This window comes from Metopolophium dirhodum, chromosome 2 (genome assembly GCF_019925205.1).
Source record: "Metopolophium dirhodum isolate CAU chromosome 2, ASM1992520v1, whole genome shotgun sequence".
NCBI lineage: Eukaryota > Metazoa > Arthropoda > Insecta > Hemiptera > Aphididae > Metopolophium > Metopolophium dirhodum.
Window position 1 is genome coordinate 19592219 of NC_083561.1, and position 24491 is coordinate 19616709.

The window sequence follows — 24491 nt, forward strand, 5'->3', positions numbered from 1 at the left end:
ATAAGTTTTTATATATTATTACCTAGAAGATGTTGAAATACCGAGAAATATATGTTACTCAGATAATGATACAATTTTATAATCCATTTAATGGATAAGTAAGAACCTTGTAAATATTTATTGTAAACCTTAATATTATTTTAATAATTGAAAATACTTTTTATATATCGTGTCTTTTTGTTTCATATAAATTATTTAATTTCCTATAAATATTAGAATAATCTACGTCTCACATTGCGTAGGTGCTGGTGCGGGGTGTTTGGCGAATGTTGATTGAGATGGCTGTGGTGTAACCTTATGTAGCATTATTACCAATAAATAAATAAAAAAACTTTGTATCATGATCGGGGAGACGAGCAGTTAAATATAATATATTCAGGGAGAATCGTAGGATCCTATAGATATAAATACCATAGGTTAGGGGCAGATATGTAGATATAAGAATCTTAAATAATATATTTAAATTACTAGGATTCCATTTCAGTTATAATTATGGTTTATTGTCTACTAAGCACTGACAAATAATAATAATACTCGCAAATATAATATTTCTAAGCTATGTTCTATTATAATATGTGACTGTATCGTAGTCATACATAGTCGTAGTGTGTATTGAGATATGAGGTGTATAGTGAACTGCTTTACTAATCCATGGTGTGTGTTGGTCATAGCCCTTGCAATTATGTGTGTGTGTGTTTTAATATTAATGTATCGATCAGCAGTTAATCGTATATAAGGTAGAGTTCGTATTATATACATAAGTGTTATGAAACATATAAATATGTTATATTATTATATTTATAATTGTTACAACTTGTTTACCTAACCTAACTGTAGCCAGCAACTCATATTAAATAGAGCTTCGATTGATATGAATGCCATCAAACAGTATAAAAATAATGAAGCTGTCGTAGACGCTCCTAAACTAAAAGACGCTAAAATAAACATAACAAAAATATTGTGGCGGATGCCTATAGTGAGAGTTAGCGATAGAGAAAAAATTCGACTGTTGAAAGTAGTCAACAGTCAAAAACCCCTGACATGTACGTTCAGGTCGTGGGAACTGTGTGAATACCCATTTTTACCTCAAAACACTTCACATTCGTGGAAAGTAAAGACATCCAACAAGTTGGAAAAACCTCGATATGTTATAATCGGATTTCAAACTGATAGGAAAAATAGCACAAGTAAAGCAATGTCATACTTCGATCATTGTAAAATTAAAAACTTGAAAGTCTATTTAAACTCCGAAGTATTTCCATATGAAGATTTTCAAAGTGACTTTAACAAGAATAAGATGGCGACATTATACCGCCCGTATGCTGAGTTCCAAAAATCTTACTACGGTCACGACGATGTAACACCTCTAATGAACCGATCAGAATTCAAAAATCACTCTCCAATCATAGTTGTTGACATGAGCCGACAGAACGACAACGTGAAAATGTCAACTGTTGACCTCAGAATTGAACTAGAAGCTGATGAGGCGTTTCCAGCTTCCACTTCCGCATATTGTTTAATATTACATGACCAAATTATTACTTATAATCCATTTAATGGCGAAGTAAGAACCTTGTAAATATTTATTGTAAATACTTTTTGTAAACCTTAATATTTTATTGTAAATCTTAATATTTATTGTAAACCTTAATATTAATAAATGAAAATACTTTTTTTATATATCACGCTTGTTTTTATTTCACATAAATTATTTTACACATATTAAAATAGACGCGGTTTAACATTGCGTACTGGTTTTGGGTGTTCAGCGAATGTTGAAGGAGATCGTTTTTGTGTTGGCACTGCATGTTCGATGTAAGCCGGCGGTGAATAAAATAGATTGTAGAAATCTGGTCCATCGTTTACGTCGACCGAATGTTGATTAGAAATCTCGGTTGGGCCGTCAATATAATCTAGTGGCTGGGAAAAAAATATAAAATTAATATTGTTTTTATTTTTAAAAATATGATTATATAAATTACCTTTAACTGTATAAGTGATTCGTCTTGCTCGTTGAATATATCGCCGACCGGTGAATAGCTTGGCGAGGTTGGTGAATCCATCTCAACATTCTGTAACTAAAATAGAATTGTATTAAATATTTTTTCTACATGTAATATTATTATATTTATGAATTACCTTATTTAGCACAGATTCTGCTAGTGGTTTAGCCGCACGTATTTGGTGTGCCAGGTTTGGAAAAGATTTGATGACTCTATCGTCTTCCACGTTTTTAATGAATGTTGTCATCTCATTCAAATTTATCGGTGGTGACTCCATCTGTAAACATTTCTCGTGTAGGTATATTACGAACTCCTCGCTCTGGCTTTGAATTAATGGCGTGCTGTAAACTTCTTTTCGTATAATACTTTCTGTAATGCTCCGCTCCAGATATTGTAGTTGAATAAGATCTGCTCGGTTCAGTAGAACTCTACAACCGTCTCGGGTTTTAGACTCAATCACAAGCACATTTTCCCCGGTATAGACCATACTTGATAGTTTCACTATCTCGTCTTCGAAAAATATAATGCGTTTATATTTCTGCGGCGTATCCAGTATAAAAGACAGGATATGCCCCATATAAGAAAATATTTTTTTTAAAAAGACTGGAGTAATATGAACGTATCTCGGTGAAGTTAATATATTTACAACGATCTGGTATTTTTCATCTGGTAGAATACCGACTTGTATAAATTTGCGACTCGCAAAGTCAAGTGTGAAGCTTGTGGCTTCAATGAGTTCAGCCGGTGACGATGGTGGCACATAAGTGTAGGTCTTCTTCTTATATAATGCTGCGTTGTCTTCAATTGAACCAGCCATGTTTTTAAAAATCGTTTTAAAATAATAATCACTTGAAAATTTAAAAGACTTGAATAAACTAAGTATCGCGGAGTAGAATCGTAAGTGTGAAAGACTGAAGACAGACTGATTGAATATCGACTCTTGGAGAGTCAAATGTCTATCGAATTGAGACAATATTCGGTGGGAGAAAAAGTATTAGGTGGGGGTGAATCCCCCAATAACAAAGGATGAAGACATCTGTTCACATGACTCATACTTTAAGATGGATATATGGACAAAGGGTTCATATATTATGGGTTTTTCTTTACAAATCTAATGACAATGGATAACAGACCTGTAGCAACATGCTAAGGAATGCTGTTTCCCCACAAATGTATTACATAATTATAATACATATGATTTGACCTGAGACGAGTACAATAATATGGTGTACACAATAATATACACAATAATATGGTATATTATGATACGTTAGTGATAACAGATATATGATAACATTGTTGCGACATGTGCGTGCGAGTACCTTCCTCGTGCGCAAGAGAAGTATAGAATAATATTCATAGAGCTATATACATTAAGAATCATTCTATTGGTATTACGGCTTTGTGGCTTAGTGGGTTAAAGCGCCAGAATGTAAGACGGAGATCGAGAGTTCGAATCTCTCCAAAGCCTTTTTTCAATATTTATTGATAGAAAAAAAATATATATGTTGGTAGTGATAACAGATATATGATAACATGTCTTGGTCATGTAGGCGGTCATTGTGTATTTCATTCATCTATATACGTTAAGAATCCGATTAAAAGTAGATCAGGTCTGTGGCCTAGTGGGTTAAGGCGTCAGCGCTTTAACTCGAGGGTCGTGGGTTCGAATACCACCAATCTTTTTTTCAATATTCATTTAATGAAAAAAAGTTTACAAAAATATACACAATAATAATATGATGTGTACAATAATATGGTATTTCGGCCACGTGATGAGGCGGGGTTGGCCAGCAGGTGGGGTGGGGAGGGCCAGCAAGGATCAGGGGTTGAGGAGGTGTATGAGGTGGGGTGGGGTAAATATACGTCGCGTACGTGCGCGATCGGGCGGCGGTGATGACGATGGTGAATGGCGAGGGCGAGGGCGAGTGGATCAGCAAGGATCAGCGGATCAGCGGTTCAGCAAGGATCAGCAAGGATAAGCGGATCAGGGGATACGCCATCAGAACTCTCTATTATATACTACTCTTATTATTATATTATTATTGTGTAGGATCTTTATATATATTATAATTATATAATATTGTATTATGTTGATACCGTTATTATAAACCAATACTTGCCTATATTTATTATTTATACTATTGCGATTGCGAATTAATTATTATACAGCAACTATATACCTACCTAAAACCGCGTTATAATTTTTGTATCATAAGTCTAATTATTCTACACACATATACACACCTACACACCCACCACACTCTAGCACTCACAGGTTTTGCTCGGCGAACCTATCCAATTCCTGTTGAGTGCTAATACACAATATATAACCTAACCTAACCCATGCCACACAGGTCGGTCGGTGAGTAGTGGTGTAACAGCGCATAGAAGTATTTTGGTGACCGGGCGACACCGACTATTATTGTCCGTACCCAGTCTGTACACTTTTTGATTTCGTCCCATGCTACTTCGCTTACAGCTTTGACTGCGTTTGATTGTATTTGTACATACCCACTACACGATAATGACGGTACATCAATGAATGCGGCAAACTCCGTGAGTTGAGTGTGCCCAATCCCTATAGTTTCATATTTTAGGTACATATTGTCATTATTATAACTACAAGACATAATAAAATTGTATTCTTTATTAAACTTTACAACACATATTTACCTGTGGACTGAAATGCATTTACTACAGCTTTATTAACTAACATGTACTGATTTTGTTGAATATTTTCCGAGTATAATTTAGATTCAATACAACATACTTTACATTTAAAAACAAATATCGAATAAAAGCCATGCATCACTTCTGATTGAAATTACATGTCAATAAATGAGCATCCAGATGGTCCTTATTTGGCCTTATTTGTATTTGATTGATGAGAAATGCAATATCTACAATACGCCGACCAACTAGAGGACTACAATTAAAATTCAAATACCACAATAAAAACTAACTTATTATACCTACACATTATAATTTTAATATTATATTATTATTAAAATATTAGTTATTACCCTTTCAAATCAAGATTGGCATTATTATCATTGGTTTCCGTACATAACGTATGTGTGTGAAATGGAGTGCGTGTGTCACTAAAATTAATTAGGTTTAAATATGTAAGTTATTGTTTTATAATATGTATCATTATTTGATTAAAATATTGTAAACTTACTCTGATAAAGGCCAGAACGTTTCATCAAGGCAAGGTGTATTCCTAAAAAACTCAAATTAGTAAAATTTTATTTTATTTTACTTTTTTTCTGATAATTTCAAAAAAATGGTACTTGAAATTTTATAATTAGGAATTAAATTCCTTTAAATTCCTATACTATGCTTATGTGTACTATACTTGAATAATATTAATTATAATTAGGGTGCTTCTGTTATATACTTATAACTTTTATGAAACAATAACTTTCAAAGTTTTAAAGTTAGCACCTAATTTGCACAGAATTGTTCTAAATGTATATTATAGGTACTATACGTACTATATACAAATTCAAATATACTCTTTATGATGATGTGTTAAAATTTCAAGTAATTTGAATTAATTTTGGATATTTTGATTTTTTTTATCGTTGGATAGTGAAAATCTTACTTTAAAATTTTGAGCACTCTATACATATATATTTAGTCCAGTTTACATAATATATAGGATACACTTACTCTAATTGAGAAAATGACTGCTCTGGTGTCAATGGTGTGTCAACTAAATTACTTCCCGTTGGCTCTTCGACATTACTATTCAAATATAAATTTAATAAAAATAGATTCCCATATTATAGTTATATATATTATACAAAATATCATATTTCTTTTATGGTTGATTACGACCAATACGATTTTGAATAACTCACTAAGTCAAAGCTGTCAAAAACTAACAAATTGAAACTTTATGAATATAGGTATATTCAATTTATTTTAAAATGTTTGAGGGTTTTATTACGTTTGAAGTGTTTGTATTTCAACTATTTTTAAAAAGTTAAACTAAGAAGAGAAGTTATGTTATTGACGTTATTGCAAAACAAGACGGTAAAAAGTTTAAAGTCCCTACGATAAACAGTTTTTTAGAATAATGTATATAAATATTCTAAATAACGTAATATACCTAATACATAATACATAATTTAATAGGTATTTTTAGGATTTCTTCCAAAAAAACTAATATTAACAAAAAAAATATATTGTTGCAAAATTATGAATAATTTATAATATATATTTTATTATAGTTAGATATAACTGTTTCTATAATGTTATACAATTATAAATTTAATTAAATGTTATAAATTAAACACACCGATGTACATAGGTGCTATTTAAGAATAATGTTATTACCTCGAATTTTGATCAACATTGTTGAATCTAATTTGCAGTGAAGATTCTTCAAGATCACTGTCCACAGCATCACCTCTAAAGTTTCATTAATTTAAAAAAAAAGTAAGTATAACCGCTCTGCTGTATAGTGGGTATCGCGTTGGCCTCGCCATTGAGTCATATAGGTTACTTTGACGCATATATTAAAATATGAACTTCTAAGTTCAAACACGTTTTTAAATTTCAATAATAGTTCTTTGTATTACATTTTCTAGATTTTTTGGGTGGCATAACATTTTTTTATCGACATTTCAGAAAAAAATCAGTGACCTTCTCTATGACGAGGTACAATCGAGACTCGACACTACACGACAGAGCAATAACAATTCTAAACAAGGCATCTAAGTTTTTAAATTTAAATTTAAATTGGTAATATGGTTTTAATTTAAAAAATAAATAATATGTAATTTAAGGCACTTATCTCGGTTTTAGATTCTGAGTGGAACGATGAATGTATTGAATTTTTTTTTATTTTTGTGTTTGTCATCACCTTTTAGGACAGTAAAAGTGCTTGGATTTTCTTCAACATTAACTTTTCTGATAGGAAAGTGAATCTAGTTGGTACTTTGGGGGGTCAAAAGTATAAATTTCCCAGTAGTTTTCAAAAGCGACGTGAAAAACAAAAGAAAAATTAAGGAAAAACGGGAATTTTTACGCAAAATCTGTTTTTGAGAAAATAAGGTTTTTGGTGTAACTCTAAAGGGTACATGACATTTTGACTGAATGTTTATAATTGCATTTCCTATACACCATAACAATTTCCAAATATTTTGACTTATTTTGAGCTGTTTATGGACATTGTCAATTTCCTTTTTTTTTTATTTAGTGTTTCAAAGGCAGATGGAAAAAATTAAAAATCCTTAGTCATAGTTTTTATTTATAAGCATTTAAAGTTCAAATTTTGACAAAATACGGAAAAATCACGAAAATTAGAAAACTATTTTGAGTTGAGAATTCATAAAAAATTTTTCTTTTTAAATCTAAGATTTGAAAATGTAATATAAGATTACTCATTGAGAAACCATCTGAGCCTATGATCTGGTAAGTAAAATAGTTATTATTATGATTGGATACAATTTTAGACTTGAAGTTTATACATAATACAAACAACCCAATAATAATGTTAATAATCTATGCAGTTCTTGTATAACATATTCTAAGTAGAAGTTTTTCCTTTGGCATTAAATGGTACCTAGGTAACCGTTTTTCTGTACACTGTACCCTAAAGCGTCGATTGTTTAGTGTATCTCGTCTTTGATCAAGTAATTGTACTCTCTAATAGATAAAGAATAAGTTAAATTTGAATTAAATCATACGAAAAAACGATACAACACAGTATAATATACAGTACCTGTAGGTTTAATTATTTATTGCCAAAATTATTGCTTTTATTTTAGTACGAATTAATACAGTAGTTGGAATGTATTTATAATTAGAATAAAGTCCATATGGACTTAATATAATTTTGTATTATATAATTTAATTTATATTTATCAAAATATATTTAAGTAAAACATATAAACGTTACTTCACATTTTTTAAAAACGTAGTGTTCTTATCTGAATTACAGTAGGAATCAACCGGACGCTGTAGGCCTGCAAAATAAATTAGTACGTGTTAGATTTGTTAAGTGTGTAATAAGATTTCCCTTCCAAAAACACGTACATAATTAAATTTATATACGAAAATAGAGCATTTTTTAGCCCACAAACCGGGAAAAATTGTATTCAATACAAAGCGAATTAATTGTAATTTTTTTCTATTATAAAAAAAATATATTTTTTAAAACTTCCCAACTTTGATAATATATTATACCAATATAGAGACAGAACAATGTTATCAATATACGTTTAATAAACAAATAAAAAAATATAAAATGTTTAGGTGCATAACACAGTGACAACCATCCCATGAAATAACCTAATAAAGAAACTTTATAAAATAACCGTAAGATACATGAAAATTTCCCTGGATGCTTATAATATTATCAATTTCTACGCACATTTTCGAAATATTGTGACTTTTTTGATCTATTTATAGGCAAAAGAAAATTTCAAGTTTTTTTAGTTTTTAAATAATTAACGTAACGCTTGAAATACGGTCGAAAAATTTCACTGCCCAAGCGGAAACGTCTGAACGCCACACAAGATGTTTTCACATCAATAATGTTTTATGTATATCTTAGATTTTATATTTGTATACAAGATCTTCTTTAAGTTTTCCCACATTACACAAAACAAAAAATTTACCAGAAAATCAAATTAATTTTTTACGAGTGTATACTTATGAAATTTTAGAGTAAATTATTATATTTCAAACACACAATTAAATTTTCAAATGAAATTTGTTGTCAAAAATATTTCAACCTTGACGTGGCCCACATTAGTAGCAAGTACAATGTACGGCATGCACTATAGCGGCCTGTCTATCTTATCTCCAACCACCACCACGGGACGCAAGCAGCGCGACCGAGTCGACTCTTCCACCGAGCCCGTAACGGCAAGGCAGGACGGGGATCGTGTCGCGTAACAGACGTACAACGCCGTTTTTCCGCGGAAATGGCCGGTCGGTGATTCGAGATTCGATAGCATATCGTCCGACGTTAAACCCATCGCCCGAACAGCAAATGTATTCATATTTGGTCGTAATATTATAATACATATTTAAAGTGACATTCATAAAGTCTTTGTGTTGGGTTTTTTATCACCTCAATCCTAACCAGACACTTCGACCGAACCACGATTAACCTTGTTTCAATCATCGGGTCCGCGTCAACCTACTGTAGTAATCATTTCTCGGAACACTGCCTTAGTCAGTCCTTATACTAAAAAGGGCCAAAACTACTTTCCCAAATAATTGTTTGTATTTTATTATCGTCTATACTCTATACAATATAACCAGGATTACAAGAAATGTAACAATATTAAAATTATTTAAAACATAATTGTATATTTTACGATCATTCACTCTCTGTTTAAAACTACCTATTTAGTTTCTATATTGTCTTATTATATTATTTTATATGTTTAGAACCAACTTTTATGCATACTAGTTATATTACATACCTGGATTATTTCCATTTCCAAATCTCTGCCCTATAGAAAGAAACTATATTGTGAGAGTTTTCTATTCATTTTGGTATAACTATATGATAAGTTATTCTGTTGGTTATAATGTTAAATTTTCAATAGACTTGACAAATTGTTCATCAGGAAAAAATTGTTTAGTAAAAATAATTATATAGGTAGCAACAATGTGAAGCTGTGAATGTCACACGTCATTCGTTTCTTCGTTTGTTGATGTGGTAATAAGTCTAGTGAATATTTGTTTTATGAATTTTAAAAACTAAAAATTAAATGAAAATCCCATCAGATTTCAAGATTAATACCAGCTATAACTTCAAAACTAATGTGGAGTGATATAAACAGTAGTTATAACTGTCAAATTAAAAAAAACACTGAAGGACCATTTTCTTTTTCCATATATTGTAGTGAGCTGTGACTATATACCTATTTAATTACCTATCTAAGTAATGTCATAGTGTGTACGTAAATCATCCAGCGCGACGGTAGTGGCGTGAAGCTTAGTAAAAAAAAATAGCGGAGTAGCCACTAACGTATAATAACAGGACACCGAGTTTTAACATTGAAAAATCGTCCTAATTTATGTCAATTCTTTGCCAAGCTCTACAGGGCAAACGGCTGAACATATAAAGTAGTATGAGATATCAATCGATCAGAAATATTGTGTAGGTGGGGATAGAGGAATTCGCTAGCAGATTAGTTAGATAGTTTGTATGTTATAAGCAAAAACGTTCAAGTACTTTTAAGACCGATTTTGCGTACGGAACAGTGAGGATGGATAAGCGGTGGAGGAACGAAAATATCGTAAATATCCCCCGACCGCCGCTTATCCATTCCCACAACTCTCATCGCGGCGGCGGCGGCAGCGACAATGTACTACGACGACGCACGGACGATATTATTACTCTATGGTGACAACTGCCAATTGCAAAAACAAACCATTTCGTGACTTGCACTCGATTGTTCGCGACGTGTTTATACTTTTATTATTATTTCCTTCTATATTACTATTAGGAGGCCAGCGGTTATTAAAGATTATTATTATTATTTATATATAAATTGATTTATTCAAAAAGAATATTCTAAACAAACTACGAAGGTGTTTGTGTGAGATTTTAAAAATAGTTAACTAGAAAATTAATACCATGTCTTGATAATTTGTTGGTATAATCTTGTTTCTTATTTAATTAGAAAAAATATCCAACACTCATTACCTAAATTTTGAGCACAAACTATACTATAGGTTTTTATTAAATCTAATCATAATATCATACCTAACTTGATTATTAGGTATAAGCAGTGAGAAAACGGGCCACATTTTATTCCATTTCTTTTCGAGAAGCACAGGATCAATGGCAGATGTTTGATGATATGCAGAAGACAGTTGTAAGAAACAGGCCAAATAAGACTGTAAACTACGAGATGTTATTATATACCTTATAATAATATTTTATATTTGTACTTATATTTGATTTTAATATTGTTAAAAGGCTAACATTAAAGGTATTTTTAAAATTTAATGCAGGACTTAAAAATGTTTTTATACACTTTTTTGATACATAATATTAATTGCAAAGCCGTGCATATGATTAAAGCAAAATTAGGTATATGTGCGGCTACTATAATATCTACATAAGCCAAAAGGCGTCTAAACCATAAGTCAAGGATGGCAGTCGCCACGTTTCTTTTAATGGGTGGGTGGTGGTGGTCCCATGGTGAGTGTCTAAGCCTCTGAAAAATGAGGTTGATTATTGATTAGGTCTAATTTTTTATATAAATTATAAATGATCCATCTTTATATTTAATTATGAAGATAAAAGTCGTGTAAGCGGAATGGACAATGATATACACTATTATACAAAAATAAATGATAAATGATATAAATGATTACATTATAGTAGTATAAACTATACAGTTTAAACCAAATCCATGATCCAATATATTCATTTAATCATTTATCATTTACCTTTAACTATTTCATAAACATGCATACCAGCATACCTAATATTATTATTTATCAATTATAACTTATCAGTAGGTAAGTAAGTTAACAGTTATGTTATATTTAACAGTTAGTATTGGTAGTATTGTAAATAATATATATTTTAACTATCGATTGTTCTTTTATTTTGGGTATATTTTGTTTTCTTATATCTGTGAAGTTATTAATGGATCAATTAGTATCTGGTAACAAAGATAACTATTATACATTTTATAATTGATACTATAATTTATTCATTTTTTGTCAAAAGCTGATATTTGTCATTTCACATTTGATACTTGGAGGTTTGAAATTGTAGAAATTAATTAAAAATTAAGGATCTAGAAAATGTTGAAACTGTAGTTGTCAAAAAAGATCAAGATAAATATGTTGTAAAATATTTTTAAATGATGTTTTTTTTATTAAATTTTGAGTAAAAAAGTAGATACCCACATATTTTTAAATATATTTCGTACTTTTTTCAGGGCTTGCATGCATATTTAGTAGTTTTTATTATACTCAGTTGAGACATTATGCATCACGTATATTTTATCTGGACTACCATTATCATTGTTTATAAATTATAATACATGCTCCAACATAACCACCAGCATTGATTTTTATCAAAACTCTATTTTTTATTAAATATCGATTTTTTTCAACTATAGACTTTTTTTTATTAAAATATATTTATTTCTGCTTAAATTTGTTTTATTTTAATTGGATTTGTATTATTCAATATAGATTTTTTTTATTCTTTTTATTTTTATTTTCTATTTGAATTTACAAATTGGCGTGGTCGGATTTCTGATTTTGTCAAGTGGTGGGCTCCCGTTTCGTTAGCCCCCCTCGGTATAACTCTGGTTGAAAGGGGGGCACAAACGTGGGACCACCGGGCACAAACGGCACAAACAGAGCACAAACGATTGGCATGTTCGGATTTCTGAATTTCTCAAGAAGGGGGGCCGAGGAAATGGACCTGACAATGAGCGGCGTGCTTCAATATATAATATTATATATGTCCGTGTAAATCTTGTGTGGTTATATAAAATAACACCACAAAGCCACAATAACAATAAATATATGTTAGACATCCAGCGTGTGCAAAAACGTGTGACAAATAAAGTATAGAAGGGACAGGGACCCCACGAGGAAAGCTGATGGACAAGCGTTCATCAGACGAGCAACAAGCCACCATCAGAACAGTCACTAAAACTAAATACCTAATCACAACTTGCTCATTACTTATAGTTTAATTTAATTAATCATTTGGACTTAGAATATTTTTACATAATTATTATATTTGTGTAATAATAAATACAACTTATACAATTATCTTAGTGGTATATTTTAAAACACCTTCGACTATTTGACTGTGCTTGTGGGACGTTACAGTATTAAGTTTTGAATTTTAAATTTCACAACAGGGACTGGAACCGAACCTAAAAGGACCGGTTATCGAACAGGAACCTTCAAAATATTAAGAACCGAGACCTTTATTTTAATAAATAAAGTGCCGTAACCGAACCGCAATTTTTATATTAAATCGGTTCTTTTAGGTTCAAAAAAAAATAATTTTATTTATTATAATTTAATGGTATTTCTATTTTGTGTATAAACTATGTTTGATCATATGAGTTATCTTATATTTCTCATAATATTAATTAAACCCGCATTCGGGATAGGTATTTTAAATTATTATACTTTTTGGTACCTAAATTATCTGGAACCAGTACCGAAATTATTTAAAACCGATACCTTTATTGTTTTTTTATCAAAAAACCAGAACTAACCGGAATCGTTGTTTTATTGGCTGAGACACGATTGAGCAAATTTTTCGGCGTATTAAAGGAAATTGAAATACAAAAGAAAAACCTACACGATTGAGCATAAAAAAATCAGCAACGTTGCCATTTTCCATTTTAAACTATATTATACAAAAATATTTATTTAAATAATTATAATGATTATAACATATCAAAAAATAACATGATTTCATAGTCAATAATATAGTCACATTTCATAAATTATTTGACAATAATAATAATAATAGCTATGAAAATAATAAAAATAAAATATGATAGGTACGAATAAAAAAAAATACTGCATGGGTTTTAACTATAAATCAAGAATACTATAATACCATCGAACACTGATATTATTTCTATAATAACTTTGGAATTGTATCTTAATTTATTATCTTATATTTTCCCCCAATTTTAAATTTTTAAAACGTCGGAACTTTATTGGTCCAGAACTAATTTATAAATCGACAACATTGATAAAGCTGGGCTCAGCTCATGGCTTGCGTCTGGTATCATAATAATTGGTGTAATAATACGTGAAAATAATAAATTACAAAATATCAGCCACGCAACATTGCATAAAATATTCTATGCTCAATCGTGTTGCTAAAAAGGTATGTGCTCAATCGTGCTTTACTGATTTTATTTTTGGAGAACCAGAACCGGAACCGATACCGATAAATTCAAAAGGTTCCAGTCCCTGGTTTACAATACCATGGAATAACAGAGAATCAATAAATCATGTCATATTTATATACTATATCAGAAGATAATCATTCAAAATAATATAATATGGTTATAACTTATAATATAATGGCATTAAATCATGAAATATACTAAAATATACTATATATACAGTATAATGTGGTTGTATTTTTAACCACGCTAGAAAATAAATTATCCAAAGGTAAACGAGACATACAGAATACGTGCCATCTTTAAAGAAATACCATGTGAATTAAAAACAACGAATTAAATGTTTAAAATTAATATAAAACACAATAATCAAAAACACTATACTGTGATACTTTTCAGTCTCTCTTGATTTTAAGCACATGTTTGAATTTTTATTACATGACATTTTGGGGTTTTAATGATACAAACAATGTTCAAAAATGAAAATAAATAATAACCTAAACCTATTGCAAGCACTGTTTTTTCTAACTTCGCTGATCTTGGCACATGCTAGCAGTGATGTATCAACACATTCAACTATTCAAAAACAGTTTTTAAACAGACATCATTTCGAAACTGGATATACGATTTGGGAAGCACAACAATTTTTGGGAAAGTAAAAAACTAACAATACACATATATAAAATACAAAATAAACTTACTCAATACATAGGCTGCAAAAAAAACATAATATACCAACAATTTTAATAATACAATTTGATATAATATGGCATTTATAGTGGTGTTGAATGTGATGGAACTCTTTGGTTTTATCTACTGCTAATGAAAATGTATGAATTCTAAAAAATCGATTAATGGAAATTTGATAATTTACCACTGAATAATTTAAAGCCCATAAAAATGTATGTTCAGTTTCAGTAAATTTTTTTTATTTGTTACTTATCGGTAAAAAGTTAAGTGAAATCTTCTATTACATTTTTTAATCTTAATTATTAAAAGAAAACATTTATGAATTTCTAACTGAAAAATAATTTATAAAATTTAAAAAATGTATTATGGCTATAAGTAAATAAAAAAAGTCAAAATAACTTAATAATTTTACCATGTATGGAAAATGGTAATACTAACATTTAGTGAAAATGTCGAATGTCTAGTGTTTTCGTTTTTAGATTACAACAAAAAATCGGTAGATGAAAATTCGATATCATCAAATTTTTAATTCAAACGCTCATAAAAAATGAATGTTACTTTACAATAACGTTTTTTTTTGTGCAAGGAAGAACATTTTATGAGGAATTTTTTATTAATATTTCTAATGTTGGATATGAGAAGAAAAACTTTTAAGTGTATATTATAATAATGTGGACAATATCAACTTGACTCCAAAAAATGTAACAGTGTTCAAACACCATTTTTTTTATTTAATGATCAGTCACACTCTTTTTGGAATTGAGCATAACACTATAATATCACATTGTTCATAATCAATTTTAATACGCACTAACTATACATACCGATTCGTACAAATGATATAAATGATTGTACCATTTCTGTAAAAATGAAAATTTTAACACAGTTAAGTAAAGTTAACAATCGTATTTTTTTATTAAGTTAAAAACCGAATATTAGGCATTTTTTAAACTTAAATTAAGTTAACAAGTAACGTCAAATTAACGGCAAATGAACTTCAATTATTAAGTTTAGTTAATTAAAAAACAAAATTCCTAGCCTTGGAAAAAGTAGAGAATAAAACTTGAAAATTAGACCAACAAAACAGTTTCAGAAATATGAAGTTGAATTATTACTAACTAAATTGCAAGGTAATAATTAAGTGGCTATAAAATAAAAATATTAATAAATATTAATATCTACAAAATCTATAATATTATCAACTATAACATACTATAGTATACTATAATATCTATAAAATATACTAAATACCAACTATATCATTATTACGCTACAAAGTGACTCTTTCTGATTCATTAGTCTTATTTTCTATTAACACAACTATTAATTCGGTGTTAATTGATGAGCAACATGGTATCCGTCTTAGACATCCAACTACCACCAGCAATTTCAGTTCTAAGTCTTTCAAAAGTGTAGATCATCATTTATTGACGATAATGTTATAAGACTTAGTGTTTAGTAAACCACTGTTGTTGTGGTTTAGCTCTTATTTTCGAGAACCTAATCGTGTTAATGTGTTCGGTGTAGACTGTAGAATCTAACAGGACTTGTAACCGATTGAAAAATGTCGGTTCGATTTCGATTTTGTATACCGGTTATTAATATTTTCGATTTTGGTTTCGATTTTGTATACCAATATCCAATTTTTTTCAGTTTTGGCTTTCTGAAATCGACTTTAAAAACCAGTTTAGGGCCTAGGAATTAGGTTTTGGTGAGCCGACAAATCCTTGCGTAATCAACCCATGACAATGTGGATTCGAGTGCCATATCCTTGGGTTTAGATTTTTCCATGTACCGAATTTCAGAACCACGACTATGATAGACATGGCTGTGGCTAACTTGAATTGACGTGGCGTGTTTTAAACATACACACACGAATATAGTGCCTTTAATTACTACTATATATTGCATTATAGGAAAAGCACTCCACCACATTAATTTGACTTAGCTTGATCCATGAAGGATATAATTCCCGATTCTACATGATAAAATTAGACGAATTAGGTTATTTTAGTTTCACCATTTGTAATGTACCATAATATTTACTCTATGTTTCCCCCCTATAATACTGTTAGCTCTCATGGCGCAAGCCGTGAGCCCCCGTTTAAAAATTTGCTTTTCACCGTACTTCTATGTCACAAGATGTGCGCCGTTCGGCCATGACTGTTAAAATATGCGTGGACACACACATTAACCCTGTGACTGGCAGTTGTGAGCTATGCAAAACGCCGAATCCCGTGGACCATAGTATTCATCATAACTATTGTTATACAAAAAATAACGTCTTGCGACGAAGTCATAATCAATATTCTATATCCTTGCCATGCTGTCCCCAAATTAGTTGTAAGCCACGTTTGTGGCCACCACAGTATTATAATTATTATATTAGTTAAACTGTGAACTTTGCCATGTGTGAAAAAACATCACTTATTATTATTTTATTACTAATGCAATTATTATTGTTTTAAATTATTATTCTGCAAGTATTTTCCCATGTAAAATATATAATTATTATTACCTTAAACCAAAACCTCTTATTAATTGATTATTACTATAAAAAGGGTCATCTCATACTCTCAATATAATTAATATTATACTTTCATTATTATCCACGTTTTCATTAACGGGGGCTATGTACTCAAAGCCTATAAGTTCCACCAACTGGCTCTTAGGGTCAATGCGTGGTGCGGCTTATGAATCATGATGCCAGTATTCCCCTGGGCCCGTGTGTGGTTTTCAGAGTGTAAAAAACTCAGAATCTCACAATTTATTATATTCTATATACAAATCAAAATATCAGATAATAAAGTTAGATTCATTTTTAGTTTTAAATTAAAGTGTTGTTATTTATAAAGCGAACAAATAATATATCATACTCCAAAGTATTTTAAAAGCATAAATTTTAATTAATTTATATGGTGGAAAATGCAACTCAATGATTATAAATAAATTACACAAAATTAATTCAAGTATATACTTACTCACTCCAAATCCATCTAAAAAAAAAAATAAATAATATAATAATAATAATTTGTAACTAATTTGTTATTATGGATCAACCATTAATTGTATACCTATATTTTAGTATTTTAAGTATTAATATTATACAATAAAAACCAAAAAAAGGTGGACAAGTTGGTACCGCTCTGCTGTACAGTAGTTGTAATGGATGTGTTATATTTGAATAATACAATGATAAACCGATGTATACGAAAAACGATTTTGAGCGGTTAGCGTAGGCCTTATAATATTATTATTAAGCTATTGCATAGCTTTTATCACGGGCCTAACGTGTCCGTAAGATGTTATCATTATTTTTGTTATTTACAGTCTAACCAGTTGCTAAAAAAAATAATTTTGTAATTTTATTTTCGGTCGTCGCGATCAAAAAGAGTAACTTGAATTCATATCATAAAAAATTAGATTTTTTTTTCGTAGCTATGGTGATAAACAAATCGTTAGAAATAAAAATCCCATTTTTAGCGCTTTTTCGTAAGTTGTCGGTAGTTTTTCTCGACGCTTTCTAAACTACTTGGAATTTTCAATGTTGACTTCCTAAAAGTACCACTAATATCGACATTATATATATTATGTTACATAGTTATGGTACCTACACTCTTACAACACGTGTTGCTTATCTGTCGCATGTATTCTCGTTGATTCCATGGTCACTACATTATTCCTCTCAATATATGTAATGTTTACATTTAATGATTTATTTATTTGTGGTAGTTACTAGTTAAATATTTAGTACAGTGTACTTTTCGTCCCCAACGATTATTCCATTACTGACGTCTGTAGTTTCCTGACTCGTATGTGTCCTTTTTTTTAAATTCTGATGTCCAATATAGTATGAATATTGTTTGCTTGTTTTCTGGGATTTACTCAATCTTAAGTAGTTGGTGATGTGCAAGCTGTAGTACAAAACGTCTATAAAAGTTATTCATACTGACTAATCACAGGAGGTCTGTTATTTGGTTATTGGTTTTTACACTTTTACTTTTTTCCGGGCTGATGTGGTTTCTTTTTTTTTGTAATGCAATGTCTCGTTGTGGAGAAAGATTCTAGTATTACCAATTTTTTTTTTTGTAAATTTTTGCGCTTTATCGTGAATTTTACTGTGGAAAGAAGTAGCATAAAGGTCCATCTGCATTAAAATGAGGTCATGATTTTTATCGAACCCAAGAGTGTCTGTGGTTCAATTTTTGTTACATTTTGTCATTGTTGTATATTTTGTAGTTGCTCAGTCTGTTGTTGAAGGTCAGCTTTTTTGTCTTCTATATTATTTGGTTTGTATATTGTTCTTATATTAGATTCACTGTATTTGTAGAAACATCTACTACTCAATCGGCTATTTCTGCTAGTCCGTCAATCGTTGCTATTTTTTGGGCTACTACTATTACTATAGTCTGTTTCACGAAAGAAAGGTACCGTTTTCGCATGTATACTGAGCTACGATCCGAGCCGGACCGTTGAGCACGCTCCACGCGCTCTATCTGTAACATGGTGTATCACGACGGAGAACGATTGGTTCATGTCGCCGCCATTTCTATACCCGCTCGTGTTTAATCGATACCACGACCGTCGTCGTCGTTGCAGATAACCGATTGTGGTGATTGTACTAGTTGTGGTTCGAGGCGGTGATGCGCAAGAATGACGGGATTTTGTCGTTACTCGGTACCTTTATTTCGTGTGACATACTATATTTGGGCTTGATTTGGAAGGTATTGTAACTACATTTGTTTTAATATGTGAGGATGACAATTCTATCCGCTAATGATTTAGTTTTTGATAACATAAATGCAGTTTTGTCATCACCTAACTTGCTGAATTTTTCTTCGTTAGTTCTACCATATGTATAAATGAGCATATCATTTAAATGTTAGTACCTATGTGATAGTCTTAATTGAGATTGTGCCCTTTTAAACCATGTTGCGAGGTCGCAAAATGTTGGGTAGTTTTAAGGCTTATTATCGTCTCCCATTTTTCGCTCACCGATGTCACTACTTTAGTGTTTCGACTATTAATATTATTCAATAAAAACCCTGATAAATGTTTAAACGAAAAACGTTAGACAATTTCTTTAGAAAAACTTAATATTTACACTTTTACATAATATGTTACACACTTAAACTACGTGTACTGTACGTACACTGTACGATTAACTGGACTACGGTGATTTCACGCCGTTATATATAATATCATGGAAGTTTGAAAGTTTCTAGAACCTTCGCACGTGCATGAATTTAGTGTTGCCTATCCGTCGCGAATGTTCTCTACATACATATTAAAATGTAAGTTGACTGATTTGTATAGTTTAAGATCCCTGTAAAGTCAACATTATAGGGAAGATGTATAGGCCTATTTGGACAATGATAGTAGGTATTAATTGACAATAATTTGAGGATGACTTTTACATAAACTATGAGACACAAATCACATACCTTTAATAATAAAATAAAACTAATTCAAAAATATATATAATATGAACTTACGTTTTTTTTCTAGAAATAAAATAATGAATAATATTAAACCTTAAAATTCACATTCTAAGAACTTAACGGATGAACTAATCATTGTTTTTCTACAAAATATATTATTACAAAGAATTCCACAAGGACCCGCCATGGAAGTTAAGCGTTTTCATGCATTTATTTTATTTTATTTTAATATAATATTATTCATAAATAATTGCAGTAATTGACAAAAAAAAAACAAAACAAAAAATACATAGGTAGTGATTAATATTATATTTCCACTATCCAACGAAATATCCATGAGGATGATATAGACCGGAAACCACAAATAATAGATATTATTTTGTAATATAAATACCGAAAAAAGAATTTGGAAACCATGTTAAAAGTTAAAACATAGCCTATATAAGAACGCTTTAAATAAATGTGATATAATACCCATTACGAAGAAATGAACCCGGGGAAGTCTGCTAACTGTTCACTACATAAGGTAGTGTAAAATAAGCTTATATCTAAAATTTACTGATTTTATAAACACGCAATGCGTAAATGACCTCCAAATGCTTTACCTAGGTGACCAACAATGCGCAAACGTTGAATCACATTACCGAAAAACTGATTATGAAACAATTTATAGTTACAAATTTAATTTTAAAAAATATGTATTCTACAGCGTAGTAAGCCCATCAGTTTGGTAGATAATTACTTTATAGCGATATTCAAATTTAATATTATAATATTATTTGTGCAATAAATTGGAAAGTTATAGTTTAGTTTACAGTTCATAAATAGACAAAATATCGTTAGAAAATCCATAATATATTTTTTAATTGAAAACTTAATAAGAATAAAGACCATAAGACAATCGTATTATGATAAAAATTATTACGTACGTAGGATAGCTTGAATAAAATAAAAACAGTAGTGATTAATTATTATTTATTATAAAATGTTCGTAATATTGTTTTGATATAAGATCATAGATTTAACTAAAAATTACAAACAAATTTTGAAATTTTATAATCAATTGCATACAGTTTTTTCTTAGAAATCCTAAGTTTTGAATGTTGATCCATAAAAATTAGCATTAACTATTAGAATTATATTTAATATGGTAGAAATACTGGAATTCTTAACTATAAACAGTATAAACACATGTAAAATTAATCTAAATGTAAACTATAATAAATTAATATAAAAACAACTTACTACCGACTTCTAGAAATAAAACACCCAGTAGTCATTTTTAAGTATAATTATAAAACATTATTAGATGTTATGATTAAAGTAGCAATAATCTAATGATTTATTTGAAAAGTTTTCAATAAATTTACAAACATTTTAGTTGAGGACAATGAGCAAATCAAGAAAATAATATAATTATAGCTACACAAAATATAGCTGACCTCATTACTATACATTTGTGAAAAGTCCCACTCGACCTTAATTTATAGATTTTATAACGTCTAAACTCTAAAGTGTATTATATATTTGAAAATTGTATTTTTATGATTTCCAATTGATTAAAAACAATTTTAAATTAAAAAGATCAATGAAAAATAAAAACTCAAAAAATGTTTCATACTCCAACCTGGAAAATAAATTATAAAATATTAAGTAATATCCTTATTGTTTAGGTAACTAAAAATATAAAATCGAAGGCCTAGGAAGAAACAAATACTATCATATAAACATAATTGTTATAATATTGGCTTATTTAAAATGCAATCGTCAATAATCATAAGCCGATACAAGATCAATTATGTTTACTTATATAGTAAAATATATTATAGTATGATATATTAGCACTTGGTCATTTAAGTCATCAGAGTATAAAGCATTTCATAGATTTGGAACCAAAATATGCTATTTAAAAATATAAAATTCTTTAGGAAACTTCTTACTATATTATCTCTTTTTGTAAACTATTTTAATGATTGTCAAATGGTCAAATCTCTAGTTTATTTAACAATACATAGAAAGAACTTTGGGGATGTAACAATAGTATTGATAACTAAAATGATTCTATATAAATATTTATTAAAAACAAACTTGATAACTGTATTCATTAATTATAATTTTGTAACTAATTAAAGAATAATTAAAAATTTAAATGTTTATACTTCTTTAAATTATGCCCTGCATAGTAGTTTATGAAGAAAAGTGTCTCGTCTGAATAAGAAACCTTTTGTCTTATATTTTACCTTTATTAGCTTCTATGTTCTTGTCCGTAATCCTAGATTTTCATTTAATTGCTTGGGGACATAAGGGACCCCCAGGCTGAAACAGCATATTGAAGAATAAGTAGTAGATATGACGGAAATCATAATTTTTGAAATTTCAACAAATAATGAAATTGTACATTGGTGGTAAAGCACTGGATACAATGTAGGTTGATGTTGAAATGATATGTAGTCACATGTTGAGTAATCAGTCTAGTGTAAATCCTAAGTATTTCACATAGTTTGACACTCTTACTACACTCTTCTGTGAATCGCAACTGATTTTATATTCCATTGGATGTCGACGTTAGTAGGTTTTTACCATTCGTGCGTTATGTTTTGCCTTGCTTTTGTGTCACACTCGCTGATCTCCAGAGTCTATGTTATCGATTGGTTCGTCCAAGTGTTTTTTGTTTCTTAGTAGTTACGAGAAAGCCCGTTTTAGTACGTGTATTTACCATTACAATATACGTACTATAAAAAGTGGATTGAAAAGAAATTCGATAAAGCACATTTTGGTTCCAATCCATGCATTTTGTTAATGCAAATTTTAAATTTCACACAGTTAAAATAGTAAAACTCTTAGTTAGTCAAACATAATAATATTTACTTAAATCTGCATGAAAAATGAATTATTATAATTTTATAACTTATTGTTAATAATATAATTTATGGTTTATTATGAAATATTATGGTTTAAAAATAATCACCGGGAAACTATTTTTATAATTTGGCTACTTTTGTTTTTGATTGAACAATACGATTTGATTTCGAAGCAATGGAAATATTTACAGTCACCAAGGCCGGGCAAGTCAAATAATTTTTTTAACTCGTTAAGTTGAGTTAGTAAAGAAAAATGAAAGCTAAGTTCAAAGTTAAAAGATACCTTTGTTTTTTAACTTGTAAGTTTCACAAGGTAATTATAAATTAAAAGGAACTTAACTTAATTAAAAATTACTTACGTTTTTCATATTATTAAATTACTTATTATACCTTTTTATAAAACTAACATAGTAATGTAATAATAGTATCTTTATTACCTTTATTACCTATATATTTGATATTTGCGATAACATAATATTATTATTTTTTTATTCATATAAAATCAATTATTACATTATGGAATATATTTTGAATCAGTAGTTTCAGGAAAACAAATTACTAAACGTGACAATACAATTAATTAATTTTTGATTTACTGCATAAAAAGTTAACTCGTCAAGTTATAAATTAGGTACCTACTTCTAAAAAAAATGTAACTCGTTATGTACCTAAATTAGTTAAAAATAACTTAAATTTAACTTTTTGACTCGTTAATGCCCAGCCTTGACAGTTACTGTAATCAATCCAATAAACATCTAAATATGACAAAGTCCCAAATTACATCTACATTTTTCTATATTATTCTATAATTTGTTTTATAACTTTTTTAAGTTGAAATGTGTATGATCTTGATAAAAATCACAAACATTCGACAATTATAATATTATTATAGCTGTAATCAGAATCTGAGCATTTAAAAGAAAACATCCATGCGAAATAATATTGTTATGTACCTATTACATATTATTAACAAATAATAAATAATACGTACCTGCAACTTTTCCTGTAAATTAAAATTTTAAATTAATTCAACGATAGTAAAATAGATTATACTATCATAGAAATATTTATGTTTCATAATTAAATTAAAAAATCTAGATTTAGGTGGAAAAACAATCGTTCTGTTTGTTATTAAATATCTGAAAAGTAAAACTATATTAAGTAGACACGTACAACTACTGATAATATTATTCTGAACTTCTGAAGAATTACTTATATGGAATAATAAAAATGTATTTTCTTTAGAAAGACATACACAAAAGTTATACATTTATAATTAAATATCATACATATTTTTAATATGTGAACGTCACAGTTTATTGTTTGTCAATGGGGTGATAACTCAAGTGAATATTAATTTTATGAATTTTAAAATTAAAAATGTAATGATAATACCATTAGATTCCAAGATTTATACAAGCTATTATAGCTTCAAAACCAATGAGGAGTGATAGACTCGAGACATACCTGCCAGAAACAGTTCTTATAACTGTCAAAAAAATATTGAACAAACATTTTCTTTTTCCATATTGTATTAAGTTTATAATTTTAAAGTTCACAATAAGGTACCATAATTAGGTACCATGGACAAACAGAGAGTCAATA

The 24491-nt window shown here is 29.4% G+C and overlaps 1 protein-coding gene across 5 annotated transcripts in view; it reads right to left on the minus strand.

Moving 5' to 3' along the window:
- Positions 1–23884, minus strand: part of LOC132939379 (uncharacterized) — a 34387-nt gene extending 10503 nt beyond the window's left edge. Inside the window, exons 1-9 of one of the 5 annotated variants that reach the window (XR_009663972.1) lie at positions 20080–23884; positions 17566–17580; positions 15409–15444; positions 14596–14607; positions 9455–9484; positions 6351–7984; positions 5682–5756; positions 5188–5229; positions 5030–5107 (exon numbers count right to left, since the gene is read on the minus strand). Coding sequence is in view for 4 of the 5 variants with exons in the window: in XM_061006514.1 (XP_060862497.1) it covers positions 2095–2820 (726 nt within the window). In the remaining variant the exon portion in view is untranslated. Of the gene's footprint in view, positions 1–1691; positions 2936–4679; positions 4933–5029; positions 5108–5187; positions 5230–5681; positions 6168–6350; positions 7985–9454; positions 9485–14595; positions 14608–15408; positions 15445–17565; positions 17581–20079 lie in introns of those variants that run through there. The other 4 variants (XM_061006513.1, XM_061006512.1, XM_061006515.1 and 1 more) reach the window with 4 other exon arrangements.
- Positions 23885–24491: the final 607 nt, after the last annotated feature.